General features: G+C 56.2%; 4 protein-coding genes across 4 annotated transcripts in view; 2 read left to right on the forward strand and 2 right to left on the reverse strand.

Annotated features, from left to right (window-relative positions):
• Positions 1 to 4845, forward strand: part of MONBRDRAFT_28363 (uncharacterized protein) — a gene marked incomplete at both ends in the record, with an annotated part of 8836 nt that extends 3991 nt beyond the window's left edge. The window contains 3 exons of the mRNA XM_001748725.1: positions 202 to 240; positions 472 to 2799; positions 2893 to 4845. Of these exons, the coding sequence (XP_001748777.1) occupies positions 202 to 240; positions 472 to 2799; positions 2893 to 4845 (4320 nt within the window). The remainder of the gene's footprint in view (positions 1 to 201; positions 241 to 471; positions 2800 to 2892) is intronic.
• A 1065-nt stretch (positions 4846 to 5910) lies between these two features.
• On the forward strand, positions 5911 to 7615 carry MONBRDRAFT_28364 (uncharacterized protein; the record flags this gene model as incomplete). The annotated part of the gene is made up of 7 exons (XM_001748726.1): positions 5911 to 6000; positions 6145 to 6213; positions 6300 to 6433; positions 6526 to 6958; positions 7059 to 7139; positions 7245 to 7391; positions 7493 to 7615. 7 exons carry the CDS (start codon positions 5911 to 5913, stop codon positions 7613 to 7615), a joined length of 1077 nt encoding a protein of 358 aa, XP_001748778.1.
• Positions 7616 to 7878: 263 nt separating this feature from the next.
• Positions 7879 to 13167, reverse strand: MONBRDRAFT_11016 (uncharacterized protein; the record flags this gene model as incomplete). Its single annotated transcript, XM_001748795.1, has 15 exons — positions 7879 to 7920; positions 8003 to 8234; positions 8335 to 8381; positions 8478 to 8543; positions 8648 to 8720; positions 8842 to 8984; positions 9153 to 9185; positions 9295 to 9418; positions 9631 to 9713; positions 10776 to 10953; positions 11554 to 11801; positions 12031 to 12273; positions 12372 to 12527; positions 12870 to 12945; positions 13037 to 13167. 15 exons carry the CDS (start codon positions 13165 to 13167, stop codon positions 7879 to 7881), a joined length of 1875 nt encoding a protein of 624 aa, XP_001748847.1.
• Positions 13168 to 13833: 666 nt separating this feature from the next.
• On the reverse strand, positions 13834 to 19506 carry MONBRDRAFT_28366 (uncharacterized protein; the record flags this gene model as incomplete). Its single annotated transcript, XM_001748796.1, has 17 exons — positions 13834 to 14165; positions 14196 to 14297; positions 14319 to 14655; positions 14781 to 14836; positions 14926 to 15080; positions 15179 to 15277; positions 15404 to 15950; positions 16024 to 16117; positions 16234 to 16646; positions 16817 to 16892; positions 17032 to 17122; positions 17228 to 17694; positions 17784 to 17922; positions 18033 to 18121; positions 18209 to 18402; positions 18509 to 19203; positions 19382 to 19506. 17 exons carry the CDS (start codon positions 19504 to 19506, stop codon positions 13834 to 13836), a joined length of 4011 nt encoding a protein of 1336 aa, XP_001748848.1.
• Positions 19507 to 20233: the final 727 nt, after the last annotated feature.

Below are 20233 nucleotides of genomic sequence, written 5' to 3' on the forward strand. Positions count from 1 at the left end.
TTGATACTCAACGGGCCCAACCCAATGACGGTGGGCTATGGTTCGTCGGTGTCTGACCCGGGAGCCAAGCTGTACGTGGATCAGGAGGCCATGGATTCGGTTCAGCTTGGCAGCAACTTTTCGACGCAACTGGCAGTGGGGACGCATGTTGTGACGTACTGGCTGGAGGATGACTGGTCAGGCCTTGATCCGCCTTCCCAGGTGTCGCGACGCTTGCACGTGGTAGATGACACGCCACCGGTGAGTGTAGAGCCTGCTGTGGGTGGCTACTCTGGACCAGGCTGCGGGTGGCGGGCGGATAGGGGGAAGGGAAAGGAGTTGGCGGGTGGCGGTTTGCCTTTGCCTTTGCCTTTGGCGCGTTGTAGCCCTGTAGACATTGGTGGCATGTTGTAGTGATGGGGGCACGGTTGGTGAATGATACAAAGTCCAGTGTCTAACCGGTGACATGGATGGGCATTGTCGGGTGTGTAGGTGATACAGCTGCTGGGGCCTGCGGTGTGGCGGGGCGAGGTGGGAACACCGTACGTGGAGCCGGGGTGGAATGTAACGGACGACGTGGACCGGAATGTTTCTGTGACGGTGGTGGATCACAGCTTCAACGCGGCCACGCCGCTGGTGGTGGGCTCTGTGGTGTATGTGGCACGCGACTCGGCGAACAATACGGCCACCGTGACGCGGCAAATTGTGTGGGAGGATACGCGGGCACCAACGATCACGATGCAGGGAACCAACCCAATGTTTGTGCAGATGCTGACCGACTTTGTGGACCCGGGTGCCACGGTGACGGATGCGGGAGACCCGAGCCTTGGGCCGGCACTGGAGGCCTCGAGCAACAATGTGAGTACGGATGAGGCCGGGGTGTATGCCGTGTGCTACCGCGCGCTGGATGAGCGGCAGAACGAGGCGGTGGTGTGCCGGCGCGTGGTGGTGGGAGATCGCGTGGCCCCCAAGTTCTTGAACCTGCAGGCGGTGTATGAGGTGGAGGCGGGGCTGTCGCTGGCCGCGTTTCCGTTGGACACTGTGGAGCCGTGGGATGCGGTGGACGGGGTGTTGGATTGGGAGACAATTTCGAGCAACTACTCGGATCTGAATCCGCGAGCAGTGGGCATGCATGCGGTGACGCTGCGCGTGAGCGATGCGAGCGGCAACGTGAATGTGACGGTGGTGCGGGTGGCGCTGCGGGATAGTCGAGCGCCCAACCTGACGCTGCACTATGTCGAGCCGTGGGACTTTGAGCGAGGGCCAGGCTGGCAGGACCCGATGAATGTGAGCGCCGTGGATGCGGTGGCGGGTGACGTGCGGTCCAGCGTGAAGCGACGAGCGGTGGTGATGACGACGGGCGTGCCGGCATCGATTTGTGAGGGCGCGAACCAGTACTACGCGGCCATGACAGGGCAGGAGGGGAGCAGCGACAATGGCCTGACAGGGCTGGTGAGCGCGAGCGATATGCCGGAGCCTGGACCGGTAGCCGCTGTCAATGGATGGGCAGTGGCGGGCACGGAATACCGGCTGGAGTATTCCGCGAACGATGGCAACGGTAACGTGGCGCATGAGGCAGCGCACATGCGGATTGTGGACACGCGGGCGCCGCGACTGGAGGTGGACGATCTGGTTGTGGCCGAGTATGGGGTGGGGTCGATGTTTGTGGACCTTGTGCACCCAGAGCCGGTGGATGAACCGAATCAGGACCTGCGGGGTCGGCTGTGCGCTGTGGCGTGGCGTTACGAGTTGACGGCGGGGCTGGGGGAGCGCGTGAGCGGCAATGACGCAGGGGTACTGGTACCCGTGTATGCAGAGGCGCGATGGCGGGAGTATGCGCGAGACCCATCGGCATGGGAGTCGATGGCAGTGCCGTTGGCGGAGCTGACGCTGGATGCGATGGTGGGCACGCTGTACCGAGTATCGTTTGAGGTGTTGGACGTGGGAGGGTTGAGCGCCAACGGCACGACGTGGGTGCTGGTGGACGACCGCACGGCGCCGGAGCTGACGGTTGAGGGCGGTGTGGGACGGCGGACCTACGAGTTTGGTCGGCAGGTGGCCGTTCCCAGGGTCACGGCAATGGACGCGCACGACGGCAACTTGACGGCGCACGTGGCAGTTGAGGGAGCGGCGGAGGTGTCGGGGGAGCGTGCGGGCAACTACACGGTGAGCTATGTCTGTCGGGACCGGTTCAACAACGTGGCTCGGGAGGAGGTGGAGATTGAGGTGCAGCGCTTTGAGGCCCCGCCGCGTGAAAATGTGTTTGTGGCGCCGCTGGCGCGCATGCCTGTGGATGTGGCGAGCCAGGAGCGATCGCTGCGGACGCACCTGCGGCAACCGCATGTGTTTGTTGTCTCGGTCGTACCGGCTGGAACATGGCCGTTGCCGTACAACCAGATGCCGGGAGCACGCACGAGCTTGGTCAATGAGACGGAGCGGAATGCGGCGGAGACGGAGACCACGGCTGGGCAAGAGCGGCGATCGACGACGAGCAGCTACGTGGTTGGGTTTGCGGTGCGCAACAGCACGACGTGGGCGTGGCTATCGGTGGCGGAGATGGAGGCGTGGTTGGCGGGCCTGGAGGCGGTCAACGGGACGGGCTCGTCGTTGTCAGCGGTGGTTGTGTCGCTGGCAGAGTATGAGAGCATGACGTCGGGGGGTGGAGGAGCGGCGTCGACGCGGCGTGCAGAGACGACGGAGGGGTCGGCATCGTCACGGGCGGCATCGGAGAGCGGGGGCTCGATGATTACGGTGCTGGTGATTGTGCTTGCGTCGTTGGTTATGATTGGGCTGGTGTTGCTGGTGATTAAGCTGGTGTGGGTACGGCGTCGACGACGGGCGCGAGTGGCGCGAGTGAAGCAGGATCTGCATTCAAGCCCGCTGGGGTTGATGGACAATCCGCTGTATGGGCAGCCGCTGGCGGATCCCGACTCGGAGACGTTGCGACCGGGCAGTGGTCGAGGCTCTGGGGTAGGTGGATCGGACAAGGGTGACCCCTCGTACGGCCAGGCCTTGTATTCCGCGCTGGACCATTCGGCAGTAGCTTGGGGATATGAGCCTGCGGCTGGCGCGGAGAACCAGTATGATCGCTTGAGTGCGACTGGCAGCATGCATTCGCGGCGGGCTCAGCAGCAGTCTGGGGTCGACGGTGCGAGTTTGGTGAAGGGCCAGGGCGGTGGTGAGAGCAACGAGGGCGGATCGGTTGCGGGCCATTATGATCACCTGAACTCGGGTACATTAGCGTCGCCGTGGGACGGCGAGGTGGCTGCGGGCGCGGGAGTGTCGATGTCAGACAGTCTCACGATGCACGAGAGCAATGGCCAGTATGACCAGCTGAACAAAGCCGGCTTCGGCTGGGCCCCGTTTGGGTCAGGAGGAGCTGGAGCAGGGGAGCCGGGAGCGACGGGGAACGAGTACGACACCCTGGATCTTGGAGCTGTTGGGGGCACTGCGACGGCGGGCACGGACGGAACAGCTGAAGTGGCTGGAATGGACGCGATGATGAATATGGGGGAGACGGCCGATTACTCGGAGGTGTCTGATGGCCCTCGGCGTCTGGCGGGGATGGATGTGTATGCCAACCCGAACGAATGTACACCTGTGAGCGGGACAGAGGCAGAGGCATCGATGGTGGAAGATGAGGCAGAGGCATCGACGGCGGAGGCAGAGGCATCGACGGCGGAGGATGAGACATCGATGGTGGAGGATGAGACATCGATGGCGGAGGCAGAGGACGTGCCTGCTGCAGGGACTGCGGATGAGGCGAGGGAGGCGATGCCTGGTGCCGAGATGGAGAGTGTGGCCAGTGGAGCAAACAATGCGCTGGTGAACTTTGTTGTGCCGCCTGCGCCTGATGGTGGTGGCAATGACGCTGAGGAGGCGAGGCGGGATGAGTTGGTCAACGATGATCTCCCTGAGGGGGTCTCGGCATCGGACGAAACGGGTGGCCTTGCGACATTTGAGACACCAAATGTTGCGACATCGCCGGCGGTTGAGCCAAAGCCGGAACCTGCTGCCGGATCAGTGCCCTTGGCCTCGGGCTTGGACCAGCCACCTAGCCGGGTGGGATCGGCCAATGAGACGGCTGGTGTGCCCTCATTGGCGGCGGCGGTGGTGGCCTCGAAGCCTGTTCGCCTGCCTGGCCGCGTTGGGCCCATGGAGCGGGAGGGTGGCAGTCCCAGTGGCACGCCAGGATCGAGCCCGCACAGTACGCTGGAGCGCCCGGCATCATCGACGGATGCAGGAGCAGGAGCAGGAGCGGGAACGGGGGCGAATGGCGATGCCGCATCGGCGGGAGAGTGGCGAGATGAGGTGACGGGCGTTTCCTACGAGCTGTCGCGTGACCTGGGGCCACGTGCGCGGCGTCGGCGAAGCCCGGTGCCAGAGGGCTCCGGTGCTCAGCAGCCGGCTGGCCGTGGGCAAGAGGATGAGAAGAGCGTGGCGCGTGAGGCTGGCGATGGGATGGGGGCGCTGCCTGGATCGGAGCGGGGTGAGCCGGGGCCGGTGGGCCGTCAGCGATCTGGGACGATTTCGGTGCAGCGGCTGGTTGTGTGTGACTTGAACCGTGTGGCGGCGGAGCAGCAGCTGTTGGGGCTGCATGCGCCGGTAGGGTCGTACCTGATTCGACACAAGCCGGTGGCCGGTTGCCGGGAGTCGTATGTGGTGAGCGTGGTGGGAGTGCAGGATCAGCGGATTGTGCATTATCGGCTGCAGCTTCGGGAGAACCTGCCAGACTTTGTGGCGGAGAACCGTATTCTGGGCGGGTGCCGAGATTTGCAATCGGCGATTGACCGCCTGAAGCGGGGCGTTGAGCTTGGCTTTGCCATCAACCTGACCCACGCCGTCTCTCCCAACTATGAGTGCTAGCCTTCTTCGGAGGTTTCTTCAAAGCCTTTTAATTTCAGTGACACACCGCTTTCCATTGCTGACCTGTGAGTTTGAGTCATGTTGGCCAGCTGTCTCTCCTTCCGGAGACTCGGTTCTGGTTCCCATTTGATCGACATGACATGTGTTTTTGCGCCCCGCAAGTTTCGGGCGGATGTGTGATCGAGATAACTTTTGTAGCAACTTTCAAAGAAGATACTGAATTATAAACCAATTCAGTTCAACTTCATGTAGCTCAACCTTGACTTGACGTCGGCTGCGTGTCTCTTTCGAGTATCTTCTCGCACCTTCTTTGCACCACCAGATTACGTAATAGCCTCGGTTTGCGTCATGACGCGAACGTGTGAGCAGTGGGGCGGGCGGGGGTTGAAATGGCAGCGCCGGGGCTGCACCACCGTCGAGCCCCTATGCACCTGCATCAACTTCTTCTCATACTCACGTTTGGTCGCACTGGCCCAGCGCGAACTCTCCCTCACCCTGTCCGACCAAGCCACAACAGAGGCAGAGCCAAGGTGCACACACAAAGCACAGCCAGAGAGGATGACAAGGTATGAAACGCTTAGAGAGAGAAGAGCTGGAAGCAGAAAGAAGCCTCTTGAAATTCTAACCAAAACAAGAGATGAACAACACATAAAAGATTTTACAGAGAGAGAACCCAAAGCGAACAAAAACCAGAGAGTGTGAGTGATGTGATTGAGTGAAAGTCAAGATTGCTTCATTTTTTTTTTCGTCTGAACGCGTTCAGTGGGAACGACCGGCACAACAAACGCTCTGCGCTGGAGGCCTTTGATACCTTCTAAACACACACACACACGCACACACACGACTCGTCTCCCGGTTTGCCTGCTGCCCCTTCCCCGTGTACGTGGCAGCCCGTTGTCTCAGGCCCGCTTTCGGCTTAGTCGTACCAGGCAGTCATGGGAAAGGACTATTACAGTACGTTGAAGCGGCGTGCCTCGTGTGCTGTCTTGTCTGGTCACCGCGGTCCAGTTGGGTCGTGCTTTCCCGGTGCCAAAATGTGCTTTTGTTGCCCCTGACCCTGTGCATATGTTCGACCCCTTGACAGAGATTCTCGGCGTCAACCGAGACTGCACTGAAGATGACCTGAAAAAGGCATATCGCAAGAATGCCCTTAAGGTGAGGTGGAGCCCTGCGAGCGCTCACTTGCTTCACCCAGTGCTTTCGTGTCCGCCAACTGGGCCCCAATCGAGCCAAGCTGGTCGCCCATGTCTTGATGCAGCGGCATTGGTTAACCAGGCCGCATGCTTTCTGGTGACGTAGTATCATCCAGACCGAAACAAATCCCCCGACGCCAAGGAACGCTTCCAGGAGATTTCCGAAGCCTACGATGTACGTTGCAGAACACTGGATTGCCCTGTATGGTGCTGAGCGCCACCTGTCTCATATTCATGGTCTACTTTTTGGACATCACCCAGGTCTTGTCAGACAAGCAGAAGCGCGAAATTTATGATCGATATGGCGAGGAGGGTTTGAAGGGTGGCATGGGCGGCGCCGGCGGTGGCGGCGGCGGCATGGGCGGTGGAGCGCCTGGTGCCGGCTTCAACTTCCGGTAAGTGCCTTTTGATCGTGCTGATGAAACTGCCTATGAACTGACGTGTGGCAGTAGTTCTCATTTTGTCTCTTATTTCTGCCTCGGGATAGCCGCGCGGAGGACATCTTTTCCATGTTCTTCGGTGGATCTGACCCCTTTGGCGGCATGGGCGGCATGGGCGGCATGGGTGGCATGGGTGGAGGAGGAGGCATGCCCGGTGGATTTGGTGGCATGGGTGGTATGCCAGGCGGTATGGGCGGCATGGGTGGCGGCATGCCCGGTGGTTTTGGTGGCATGGGAGGAGGCATGCCAGGCGGTCGTCGCAGTACCTCAGGAGCATCCAAGCCTGCACCTAAACCCGAAGTCATTGTAAAGAAGGTGCCAGTCTCCCTTGAGGACCTCTTCAAGGGCTTCACTAAGCGCCTCAAGATTACGAAGAAGAAGGCCAACGCCCAGGGCGGCGTCTCGACCGTGTCGGATGTTTGCGAAATCGTGGGCAAGCCTGGTTGGAAGAGCGGTACCAAGTTGACCTTTGCGGGCAAGGTAGATCCACTTGCACGCGTGATCCAGTGCCTCCTCGCATCCTTGAGTGGCTTGAAAACTCAACCTCGGATTTTCTTCTGCCTCCGTTGCATTGACACAGGGTGACGAACTACCTGGCAAGCCAGCACAAGATATCCAGTTTGTGATTGAAGAGGCACCTCATCCAGTCTTTACCCGCTTGGTAAGAATTTTGAGTCGGGCCATGTTCTTGGCTGGTCTTCCTTCGTGCCGTAACCATCACGCTCACCATTGATTCGTTGCGGTTGGATCATCTGTGCTTTGCAAGGGCGACAACTTGAAAATGAACTTGAAAATCAATGTTGTGGACGCATGGTGTGGCTTTTCCACCAAGGTGACGGGCATTGACAAGGCGTCGCTGCCCGTCTCGTGCACAAAGGTTCCGGACAGCAACGAGATTGTGCTTCCCGGCCAGGTACGAGTCATAAGTGTGACTGGATGAAGGGAAGGGGAGGGTTGTTGTGTTGGGCTGTGCTGACAAACGATTGGTGGTTCTTTCTTTCCGAACCTTCGTAGGGTATGCCCAAGAAGGGAGGTGGTCGCGGTGACTTGATTGTCAACCTGCAAATTGCCTTCCCACCCATTCCTTCAGCCAAGAAGGAGAAAATTCGAGAGGAATTTGGCCCTGGCTTGCTGTAAATTCTAGCTCATATGGAAAGTAGTAATTTTGGCCATGGAGTGCCGGATATCTTCGGGTCAATGCTGTGTTGTCAGTTGATGGTGTTGGCAGCAAAGTGGAACGATAAACAAATTGATGCGAGTCAGGTGGACATTTTTTCTTCCATTTTCACGTATGCAGACGACACACATGACACACATACAAGAGACGCGGCTCCGGCCTTGCCAGATCACTCAGCCTCGGAATCAAACAAACACGCCGGCTGTCATCACAGATGTCATGTCTACTCGTCATCATCGTCGTCCGAGTCTTCGTCCATCTTGGCCTGAGCAACCAACGGTGCAAGAAGCGTCAACATCATGAGCGATGAACCGAACCTGAGAGGGGTATCCAGACCTTGAACAAACCTGAGCATAAGCCTCAGCCTCCTGGAGGATAGCATCAGGTACGTGGCTGTGCTGGCCATTGGTTTCTGCAATGGCGCACGTGACCGAGGTGTAAGCTGTGAGGGCGCCGGGGAACAGGGCAGATATCTGGGCCGAAGGAAAAGAAAAGGAGACGGCCATCGAACCTGCGCACACCCAGGACATTTCCAACTCAAAGGCCTTATCTTTGGTCTCATCGTGCGTTGCGTAAATGCTGTGAAAAGAAAAAGCCAAACTTGTGAGCACATCCGCTTCAAAACGACAATCGCCGGGACAAACGGTGACTGGTCGAGAAGTTAAAAGGCGATGCTTACATGCGGGCAGCCTCCTTAACGAGTTCGCGAACGGGCTTGTCAGATGGCTGCAACAAATGAGTCAAATACATGTGAAAAAGAGGCAGAGCAGGCAATCATGAACTTGCAAGACGGACAGCTGCCAGGACTTCAAGTGGCTTTACCTTGAGCTTCTCGATTTCAGCGTTGGCTGCCGTCTTGTTCTTGCCCAGAGCGGCTCCGTAGTAGCCCTGCACGACAAGCGATCAAGTTTTCAAGAGGAAAAAGGCACCTATCAGCATGGTAGATTTGTGACTTAACGGGGTGCAACCCGCACATCGAAGCGAAGGCATACCCAAGACACGCCCGATGGCTCAACCATGTAGAGCGCGGGGCCTTCAAGGGCGTCGTAGGCGCCCAGGAGGACACTAGAGATTGTGGTCATCCAAGGACAAGCGCGATATGAGTCAAATAATATATTTACGTCAAGCGTCAGGCCAATGAGCAGCGATACACAGAAGACAATAAAGTCGTGTGTCGGCCACACACCTGCAACCCGCAGGGCGGGCAGCGCCATAAAGTGTGAACTGGTGGATGTAACCAGAGAGCTCGTCATTGAGCTTCTTCACAGGCACGGGGCTGCCCCAGGTTTGCTTGTACTTGAGGGCCTGGGAGCGCGCTTCTTGCACAATCTGATGGAGAATGACACACACACACACACACACACACACACACACACACACACACACACACACACACACACACACACACACACACACACACACACACCTTATGAGTCAAAAAAGAGACAGAGGTGCATAACTGCGGGTGGTGCTCAGGCCGAAAATTGTGTAACGTACCGAGCGGCCATCAGCCAGCAGACCCGCAAATGCCTGCGAGGTATTGGATGGATGCAAATATGCCCAGGCCCCATGAAGGAGACGAAACAGAGGGAATTGAGTCAAAAGGCCGCGGAAGGTGAGTAGTGACTGCGAGACGTACGGCGCCAATGTGTCGGTCTACGGAGAAGGTACGACGGATGGTATTCTTCTCATACAACTCTGAGAGGATGGTGTTCTCGCAAGCAAAAACGACGCCATCACTGCCACGCAGGGCCAGAACGGTGCTGAAGAGGGCCAAACGGTTGAACAAGGAAGAGTCAGTAAGAACCGGTATGAGAAGAAACGAGCCCAGCAGAGAGCAAGGTTGGCTTTGGCTAAAGATAGTATAGCATGAAATGTGCAGCTCAAAATGATGGCGCGAGGCCAGCGATGACCCGTGTATAGTTGCTAGTATACTGCCGAACGGAGCAAGCCGCACGGGCTATGTAGCTCTCACCTGGCATTGTCGACGGCCTTGCCGGCGTATTCGACCTGGAAAACGCGTCCCGCCGGGGAAAACGTCTGCGCCGATTGATCGTACTGTGTACAAAACGGGGCAGAGCAGGCATGGGAATGAGGCATAATTTCAAATATCATAGAAATAACAGAGGCAAGGGCCACTGAGCCCTCCGGCCCACGCGAGGCCCCGCCGCGGGCAAGTCACTGCCAGTCAGTGAACATGCAACGTCACTCAGAGAGCTTGCGGCATTCGCAGGAGGCTTCACGAGCACCTTCCCCAAAAGGGACTGAGCCCTTGCCCCCGCCAGTATCTGCGCCTGCATTGCCTGCTCCATCAAACCCAAATTGCATTCGGGGACTTATCCATCTCTCCCGTCGACACCGGCTGCCATTTCAGGGCGCCAACGACTCACCCCAGTGCCAATCGCACTCATTCTGTCGGTCAGAGAGAGAGAGAGACAGAGAGAGAGAACAAAGAAATATATCAGAGATGAAGGGTGAATGCAAACTCTCTTGAGAGATGCTGGGAGAAGTCAATCGGCCTTTAAGAGATACCACTGTTTTCGGAGTTGAGTATTGAAGAAAAACCAAGGTAAAAGCAGAGTTTAGGATCGCTGCTGTGGTTAAAACAGAGACCGGGTCGAAAAGCATGGCTCACAAAGAGACAAAGTCAAACGCACCCCAGTGACGGAGCCTGGATGAGACTGGTAGTCTCCTGGGAGACCAAAGAGCTTTCGGATATGTGTTCATTTTGGAGGGGTATTTTATAGATGTCAATTGCTGGCTGCCTAAAAATGCGTGCCCCGTCTTCACCTGCCAGATCTTGAGCCGTACTTCTCAGAAGCATGGCCGGCGCATTTGGGCTGATTACACAGGCTGATCCAAGGCAGCCGTTTCTGCAAGACACTTGTCGATCCATGGCTTCCATTCCACGCTCATGCGAAGTGGATAATTGAGGTGGGTACCAAGGCCACGCAAAAGCAGACTGGCCCGCGCTGCCAGGACATGATGGCTTGCGGCTCCTGAAACCATCTCATCCTGCGCGAACAATGTCTCCACAAATTGCTAACGGTACATTGCAGCAGGGTGCATCGGTGAGAGAAGGCCCCGCTCCAGTCAACCCGTGTTGCGTGCAGCACTCACCTGCAGATTCTGACCCTGACAGGTCACGCGGTCGTCGCGATCAAAGGCAATGATGGCAGCCATCACGTTGACAAAGGGATCGTCACGAGCCGAAGCAAACCCTATGGCCTTGTGCGTTGCAATGATTGCAGCTTCGTCATCGTCATAAATTGCCTTCATCAACAGGGCCAGCTCCCGCCTGTGAACACCACGAGTAAATGAATGTCAACCGTTCAACTCGGTGGCATTTTGCCACACAACAACGCAGATGTGCTCGAATGGCCAGTGATGAACCATTAAGACTGACCTTTGCGCCGCTGTCATGGCCTTCACTTGTCCAAAATCAATCAGACCCAGACGTCCATCAGAGCACAGCAACAAATTACCGGGATGGCAGTCTCCATTGAAAAGCTACATCCGTCAAATACCATAGGCGAATCAACCAAGCAAGGTAAATGAGCATCCACACCAGCATACATGCCCATCCACACACCAGGAGGGCGTGGCTTTGCTCCCTCAACGACAACTGCAACCCTAGATGGTCTCACCCCATCCTCGAAAATTTGTTTGCCATGTACATCGATGAGCAGCTGGAGGAGATGTGGGATGTTCAACGGCAACTCTATGCAACCAGACCGACAATTCCACGATGAATCATAGGACGAACGATACAAACAAAGCTCGCAGATCGCCTTCAATACTAGAGTTTGCAGACATGGGGTTTGCTGTGCTTCTCGTACCAGGTTGATAATAGCTCCATTGCTGAAATCCCAGAGGAGTAAGGATCACGTTATACAACCAGCGCCCCGAATTGATGAGGCCGGCGTAGGATCGCACCATCCAGATGGCTCGCCGCATCTCGGCGTCTGAAGGTCCCGATTCCATCACACCCTGCGCTAAGCGCTGCTGCTGCTCGGCCTCCATCGCCTCCAGCGTTGTGCCCCGCGAAGCAGCCACATTGCGGTAAAAATCCTGTACCCAGCCTCGTAAGTGCATACATGGTGCGTAGCTTGCGCAAAGCAACAAGCAACCGTTCTGTCCAAAGCTCTGGAAGAGGACACGAAACCTACGCGGACGGCATCGACAAATTTGCGACCCTCAAGGTATGTCATGACCAAAACATCGCGTGTCACCAGCTCATCAATGGGCTCGGGCATCACCACCTGCACAGGTCAGTATACCAGACCGACCATGACTCAAGCAAGGCGCCGATGCCCAGCAGACATTCAACCAAGCGCACACCCCGTCTACGCGTCCATGAATCGAGCTGACACACCTCGTTCTCAAATTCAGGACGGAGGTTGGACCAGACTTGGCGCAGATTGGCTGCCTCCTGTCGATAATCAAACTCGGTCAAGAATTGATCGTGCAGTTCCTTGAGAAAATGAACTTGCTCGGGCTGCGCGAGTTCGCAAAACTGTGTGATGGTGCGCATGTCTGTATCAAAGTTGGCCTCGACCGCGGGAAACTTGACCTTGATCACCACCTCGCGCCCATCGTGCAAGCGTGCACGATGCACCTAACACCCATAGACGAAACAGTCAGGCCAGTTCAAAAAGGAGACAAGGCCTCGATGGAGGTCGTTGGGAAGTCGGAGGGTTGCGCGGCTGGTCTGACCTGGCCAATGCTAGCTGCACCCAGGGGTTGCTGGTCGACCCAGGCAAAAACCTCCTCAAGAGGCCTCTGCAGCGACCCCTCGATGACACCTCGCACGTACTCGAATGGCTCCGCAGGGACCTGATCCTGCAGCGTTTCCAACACATCCAAGTATTGCTGGGGCAGAAAATCAGCTCGCGTTGAACCCAGTTGGCCAACTTTGATGTAGAATCCTAAGCAAGCCCGATAAAGACGCACGCTAAGGTAGTGCCGCTGACCATGGAAGTGGTAGACAGACTACGAGCCGGGAAGAGGAGACAGAGCTATAGCCCGAGTGCTCAAGTGGCCTGCGCGGGACGCACCGCGCATTTGCAGAATCAGGTTCAGCATGACGGGCGCATACTCGTTGTGCAGGACATCGTATGCTTTGTCCTGCGTGGTAGAGGTTGCGATGGCTCGCCAGCATGCATGAGAGAAGGGGCTCAACGGTGAGCGGGCGACAGTGCATTGTGAGGGTACCTGTTCCTCCACGGGGTCTTTTTGCACCAGCTGCTGCACCAGCCGATAGTGCATGTAGACGGGAAAAGCACGCATCCTAAACCATGGCCAAGGGCAGTGCGGGGCAGGTCAGCATGGGAAGGTTAGCACGTCGCTGCGGGATACGGTTCCTGCGAGTGCACACCAACCAAAAGTTGGCGGTACGACGATGTCGCTCGTCCGAGCCAATAAATGCCGCCAAGCCTCCAAGAGTAGCCAAACTTCCCCACCCCATCGCACGGCCCCAGCTAAAGGTGCGCGCTGGGGCAGCGGTGGCCATGGTGGCTGCTCGGCCCAAGCGAGCCTTGAGCCACGTGCCCGCCGTCCTGTGGCACATGAGCCGATCAGCCCAAACCGACCTTCAATTCAAGCAAGCTGACCTACAAGCGCCACTCGGCCCTTCCAACACTGCTCCATGCCCAGGCTTCATACCTGCTAGGTGCTAGCACCATGCTTGTCGTCCGTACCAGCAGCATCACGCTGCCGTTTGATCACCTCTGACGCACGTTGCATAAGCCTGTGGTGTTGTTCCAAAAAAAAAATCTCTCTCTTTCCCTCTCTCTCTCTCATGAAATTTTGAGAAACTGGGAGAGCGCAAATTCGTTGAGATGTTTTATTCAGCCGGACGTTGGTGAAGAAGGTGTTGGGGGTGTATCAACTAAAAGCGGCTCGACATTTACACATGATGGCAACGTGGGCGGTGCTCAAGCACACCCTCGACCGACCATCTTCAACCAAAGCGACAAATTGACACGTAAAAACTCATTTATCAGACCGCCCGAGGGCGAAGGATCCGTGCTAGCAAAACGTCAAGGACCTGCCTATCTCATATGCTTGAGGCAAAGGGCCACTTGTGCCACCACCACCACCCCCCCCCCCAAAAAAAAAGGGGAGGAGGGAAGGGGAGTTCAAAAACAGCTCAATCACAATTTCATTCTGGCAGTGATCACGCAGTTGCCTCTTCGGGCGGGCCGGCCAGCACGAGAACAGCCGATGATTCACTGCTCAGCCGTCGGCGCATAGAGTGCGTGAGCCGAGAGCCACGCCGAATGCTGGCTCGTGCAAACTCCGACTCGAGCATCTGAAAGGTCGGTCGCGCCGCCGGATCTGTGGCCCAGCACCGCTCCATCAAACGTTGCAGCTCTGATGGACAGCTCGCAGGAATTTCGGGGCGCTCGCCCTCAACGTAGGCCTCGCGCATTTGATGAATAAAGCGCAAGTGTGACATGGGATACTTGCGCGTGACGATTTCCCACACCAACACGGAAAAGCTGAAAACTATTCAACGGCCAGCACCAGCGACAGCACCATGCACGGCGACCATGAGTTTGCCCATCACACACACACACACACACACACACACACACACACACACACACACACACACACACACACACACATGGCCCGCCACTGCAAATATTGCTGTCGTACCATCGGCGGGAAAAGAGTACTGGCCTCCATCGAGCACTTCAGGAGCCATCCAGCCCAGAGTGCCAATCAAGGACGTGTGCTGTGGGCGCTCTTGTAGTTCACCCTCCTCTGACAAGGGCTCGATGGAGGAGGACGAGTCGCCTTGCTTGCGGCGCTGCGTTCGATTGAGATATCGGCTCAACAAGCGACCCGCATCATTGGATTTGATGGTCGCATTTGGGTCCACATCCGTGTAATCGGGGTCTTCTTCAGACACGGATAGCATTTGATCTTCCCGCACTCGTTTTGCTTTGTCGAAATCGGTGATTTTGAGGGTCCATTTAAATGTGATCAAACACTGCCACAAAACGAGGAGAGACAAGGAATGGTAGTGAGCCTTTGACATCCGAAAGCGCACAAGATCGAGCCAGTTCCTTCAACTAAGAGCATGAGTAAGAGCATAAGAGTGCGAGTGTTGCTTACATTATCAGCCTTGACATCGCGATGGATGCGTTGCTTGCGATGCAAATAGTTGAGCCCTGCGCCCGACGACAAACATGCCCAATCAAATGATGTATTGTCAAACAGAAGCACCAATCAAGTGAATCGAGGGGTTTCAGGATCATACCCCGAATGGCATCAGAAATGAAGCCTTCGCGCACGTGTGCGGAGAGCTCCACCTCGGGCTTGTCCAAGATGCTGCGGAGCGAACCCCGCTCCACATACTCCATCACCAAAAAGACGGGCTCTTCGAAGCACGCCCCGAGAAACTCAACAATGTTCCTACAGTCGGCAGCACCCCAAAGAGCAGAGCACTCCCGTAAGTTGCATCGATCCGAAAGATACCGCACCTCATCGTGGATCGGTGGTTGTGGACTTACTCATGACGCAAAGTGCGCAAAGTGGTAATTTCCTGCCGCAACTCCTCGTGCCCTGCCATGAAAAGAGACTTGGCATTCCACATTTTTAAGGCCACTTGTCTATGCCATCAAAGGCCACGAAGCCACGAAACGCGGCGCGGCGCGGATGCATGAGCCAGCATACCAACGAGAAATTATGGCGACAGACTCCCAAAGAGCAAGCATTGCCCTCGATACCAGTCTTACCGATCCTGGCTCTTCCAACGCCCACGCTTGACAGCACCAAGGCTGCCCTCCCCAATGTCCTCAAAGATTTCCAAGTCTGACGATGGGATATCCCAAACAGCAGCAAGTTCATCAAACTCAAACTGCATTTCGTTCACCTGTTGTTCGTGACGCTCCTCCAACTCCAAACGCTCGTAGTGCGTGGTGCGCTTGAAGTGGCGGTGGAGGTAATAAAGTGCAATGACAGCCAGAGCGGCCAGACTCAAGAAGGTAGTGATCACTACCAGTGCCACTAATGAAGTCTCGCAGCGCACGCCCGAGTGCAGCACCGAGCACTTGCATCGCGGAAGATGCAAGCTCTCGCTGCCAGCGATGGATTCCACGTGGCAACTGGCCCCATTGCGGCAGTAGTTTTTGTTGCAAATATTGCAGTCAGAAATATGGCTAGCCCCTGCATTGGACGTCAATCCCTCTGGACAGTTGCTGCAGTCACCGGCCAGCCAGTAGGTTCCGGCCAGGCAGTCGATGCATGGAGCATCGGCAAAGGTCCGTGCGTCCGCGTCAGTGCCTAAAGAAACACGTGGTTCATAAGATTCAATCGCTAAAAAGCTTTGTCAAGCAACACAAAGACCCGAACATACGATTCAGCTTCTTGCCCGGGTTGCAAGAGAGGTTCAATATAGAAAAATCACCAAGAAAAGAACCGTCTGCCGTGGCTCCACCCCACATCATCACCTAGAAAGCAAAGTTTTGGACAAATAAAAAGATATTGGTCACCAACTATGCGTATTGCCGCGAACAATCGACCAAGGTGCCGACAAGTCAGGGGTGTGTTGACAAAGTTGCCGTACCTTGCCAGCGGCATAAACGCCCGACATGCCATAACGGGGCTGGTCCAAAGTGACGCGATCGTTGTTGTCATTGTACACATACTCAAGGTTGTTCGTCACGTGGTCGTAAATAAACAGGTTAGAATTCGCATTGCCCGACGGGCTCAGGCCACCCAGAAGCAGCCATTTGAAGGCATCCCGTCGCCGCGACGGCATGCTGTGTGTAAGTGCAATGCCCGTCATAAAGCGAAGCTGGCCCAGGCCTTGATACGGCGATGCTAGCTCTTGGCGTCGCCATGCTCGCGTCTTTAACGAGAAGATGTAAATGCAAGTATAGCAAAACTTTAATGTATCCTCTTCGTTCGATCCGGGCCGACCAGCCACGATCATTTCCTCATCGCCATTGCTACGCAACAGCACGGCTGCAGCATGGCCTGCATGTCCGGGACCAGAGGGCAAGACCTCAACAGTCACGTTCTGGAGACCTGGCAAGAGCAACATGATCTTTCATCAGCCAAATGCCGAATGGAAGAAAGGAGCAAGGGTATGGTATAACCGTATCAAACCAAACAAAATCCCGCATGTGATAGCAGTGAGCACGAACCCTTGACCAAGCTGAAGAGCAGCAATTGACCGGTCACGTCGAGATTGCAATCGTAGCCACCATATGCCAATGCCACCTAGACGCGGACGGCGGCAAAACCACAACCAAGTGACAAGATGAGGTAGGACTGAATGTAAGAGACGAGCACAATCCCTTCTGGTGTGTTGCCGAAATGGGTAGAGCCACGCCGCCCCACATGCGATGCATCGTCATACACGGGATGTTGGGGCGTAGGTTAAGGACCCGCTGCGTGAAGGTTTGGCGATGGGCTGCATATTGTAAACGTAACTGTATACGCGCGAAGCTCTAAACCAGGCAGAACCCCAGAACAAGACAACCACGGGTCGAGTCAGCGCGCACGCGAAACAACCAAAACGGCACAAAGCACCAAAAGGCGTCGCCGCTTCCTACGTGAGATGGACGATATTTAGTGTTGGAAGGGGTCGCCAGAGCCAATCTGTAGGAATGCTGTACAGGCCGCCCCATGCCGCGATCACGTTGCCCGTGGGCTCGTTGGCATCTGTGCGCAGGCCAGCAATGTGCTCCTTGGGGATGTCGACGGCAGCACCGCAGCAACCTTGTGTAGGGTCAAATGGAATCACATCCCCGCAAATCTCGATGGACAGAGTTCGAGCGGATGTGCCATTAAAATTGAAGGGATAAAAGTCGACATAATCAGCTTCGGGATCGAATGAAACGCTGCGCCACGCGACAGAGGAATCTTGGATGTCGGCAGTGGATAGGATCCAAGAGTCGGCGAAGACTCCCGCCGAAACATGGCCAGCTTTGAGGACGCGATCGTCCGATAGACGTGCCATGCCACTGAGGATTCCCGCCGCTGGGCTGTATACGAGAGAGGATACGTCCCATTCACATGTCTACCACACCAAAGTACGTTCCGCAAATGTGAATGCACGTGAGAGGGTCGCACAAAATATATGGGCAGGCCCAGTGGTGAGGCACGCACGTTCATTTCAGCATCCAAATGCATGAACCAATAAGGCTGAGCCGAGCCATCAACAAGAGATGCCAGGGGGCCCGCAACCACCGTTTTGCCGATACTCGGCACGTTGGTCGAAGCAAAATCGCGAGGCATGACACCATATCTGGGCCGCCAGAAAATCAAAGGATGTAAGGGCAGAGAGCGGTGAGTGGAATGACAAAGTACAACGATAGCCTGGTCGAGGGCGGGGCGGGTCGAGGAGTGGGCACAAACCCTTCAAGAAACGGCTGGTTGCGGACGCTGACGTCATTGTCGGCAAAAATCACAGCCGATCCGTTGGTCAGGAGACGGTATGTTTTGAGCTGCACGTGGGCGCCGGAGGGAAATCGTTAGTGGCCAGTCGAGAGCTTACAAGCATGGGCCGGGCATTGTAAAACCGAATCACCTACCACAGTTGTGGCGGCCAGGGGGGTGCCAATGGCCATAACTGAGTACTCCATCCCGGAACTGACAAGGAAGATGTGGGCTCGAGAATAGAGGATGGGCAAGCGATAGGTAGAGAGCTCCCAGAACAGGGTTGGCGGCGAAGCAGTCAAGTTGACACTCCACAGATAGCATTCCGCTGCATAATGACCAGTGTAACCTAGAAGATGACATCGGGACCACGGAGCAAGCATCGTCACTTGACCATGGCATACGACCAGAGCAAGCAAAAAGAAAGACAAGCCAGTGCGCGGTTGGACGCGTACCTGTGTCGAATGAATTTGTCGTATCTTGGTCAAATCCACCACAGACGAGACGGGGTGCAACAAAGTCTAGTGCGAGGTCGTCATCGTATGAGTAGAGAGAGGCAATGTTGTAGCGGTTGACGACGGCGCTGTTGGGAGCTTGTTTGAGTCGCTGCCAATGGACGGTACGGGCTGCATCATCGTAGGTGGCGAGGTAGCCATTTGCATTGAGCTCGTTGCACTTTGCTGTTTCAGGGTCAGGGCGACCAATGCAGCCGCCGAACAAAAGGGCGTGCGTCTCATCAACGACGAGCATGGTAGTGCGGGCTAGCTCATCAAGGGTGCCGGTGACAGTAAAGCGGTCCCACTGGCACAACGGCCAGCCGTTGATGTCAGACCCGACGAGGGTTAAGCGCCAGGCATCAGAGAGGGCGGTAGAGGCGGCTGAGTAGCCACCAACAATGTAGAGACTGTTGTTACGAACAACGTAGCCGGCGGTGGCTCGCGCGACGGGACCTTCACCGGTCAAGGTACAATCGTACGGCTTGACCTCGTGGTTTGTCGCACTAATACCCAAGAGTGTGGTGGATCCGGCGAAATCGCTTGACTGAATGTTGGTATGACCACCAAAGGTCACAACAAAGTTTTCTTGCTCCCCTGCGAGTGTCATCCGGCTGAGGCGAGCCATGGTCAAACCAACCAGGCTGGCATCTAGTCTGTTGTACGCACGCACATGCAGAGACACAAGAGTGGGAAGTGGGGTAGTGGAGGGGCAAGGGAGGTGAGACCAAGCACCCAAGACAAACTGAGGGTAGACTGAAGTAGCAAGAAGAAGCGTTCTCATCGAGGACAACGGCGAAGGTTACCCCAGAAACCCTGCATTCAACAACTCACTTGGTGGCGCGCACCGCTTGCAGGCGGTTTGAACTGTAATCCGGAGTAGAGCCATTGGCGTAGGCTGCCACCGGGTGTGGAACGGAAAAGAAGAGGCCCAGTCCAACCAGAAGGACTGAGACCATCATCTCCCTGTCGAGGCCTCGTATGGACGTACGCCGTGCTTGTGGCATGTCAGCGGCCTGCCAGCACGCAAGCCCGATCTTGGCAGGCGCCAGCAGCTGTTGTTTGCAAGCTGGCGACAGCCGAGCCGTATCAGTCCTACCCCAAAATTGAGCACCAGCCAGGGCTGCTGATCCAAATGGCAGGTTCCTGGAAGTGGCTCGGCTGTTCACTCGCACCTGCAAGGCCGAGGCAAGCAGCAGGCGGGGGGCATGAGCGAGAAGAACTTGGCGTTGTCCTGACAAGCGCAGCCGCCGTTGGACGGCTCAAACCCTTGAAATCACTGACCGTGCATTTGAAGACAGAGAGAGATGCCCTTTCCTGACCGCCGCCGCCTTCAACACCACCACCACGACAACGACGACGACGATGACGGGTTCGGCAGATCAATGGGCGCTGCCGTTTTGTGTTCTTCAGCTGTTGTCGCTTTGTGTTGTTGTTGATCGATTCCACTTCAGCAGCAACAGCAGCCGTGCGCATAAGGTAAACTATCCCTCTCTTTTTTCAAACAACTTTGATGCGCGATGGTGGGTTTGGTATTTACTATTTTACTTGTTTTAGAGTGTGTTCTTGTTGGCGGTCGTGCAAAGGGACACAAGCTTTGCCGATGCTGAGAAAAAGTATTTTCAAGGTGTGTGTGAGTGAGTGAGTGAGTGAGTGAGTGAGTGAGTGAGTGTGTGTGTGTGTGTG

This window comes from Monosiga brevicollis, genomic scaffold (assembly GCF_000002865.3).
Source record: "Monosiga brevicollis MX1 MONBRscaffold_25 genomic scaffold, whole genome shotgun sequence".
NCBI classification, from domain to species: domain Eukaryota; class Choanoflagellata; order Craspedida; family Salpingoecidae; genus Monosiga; species Monosiga brevicollis.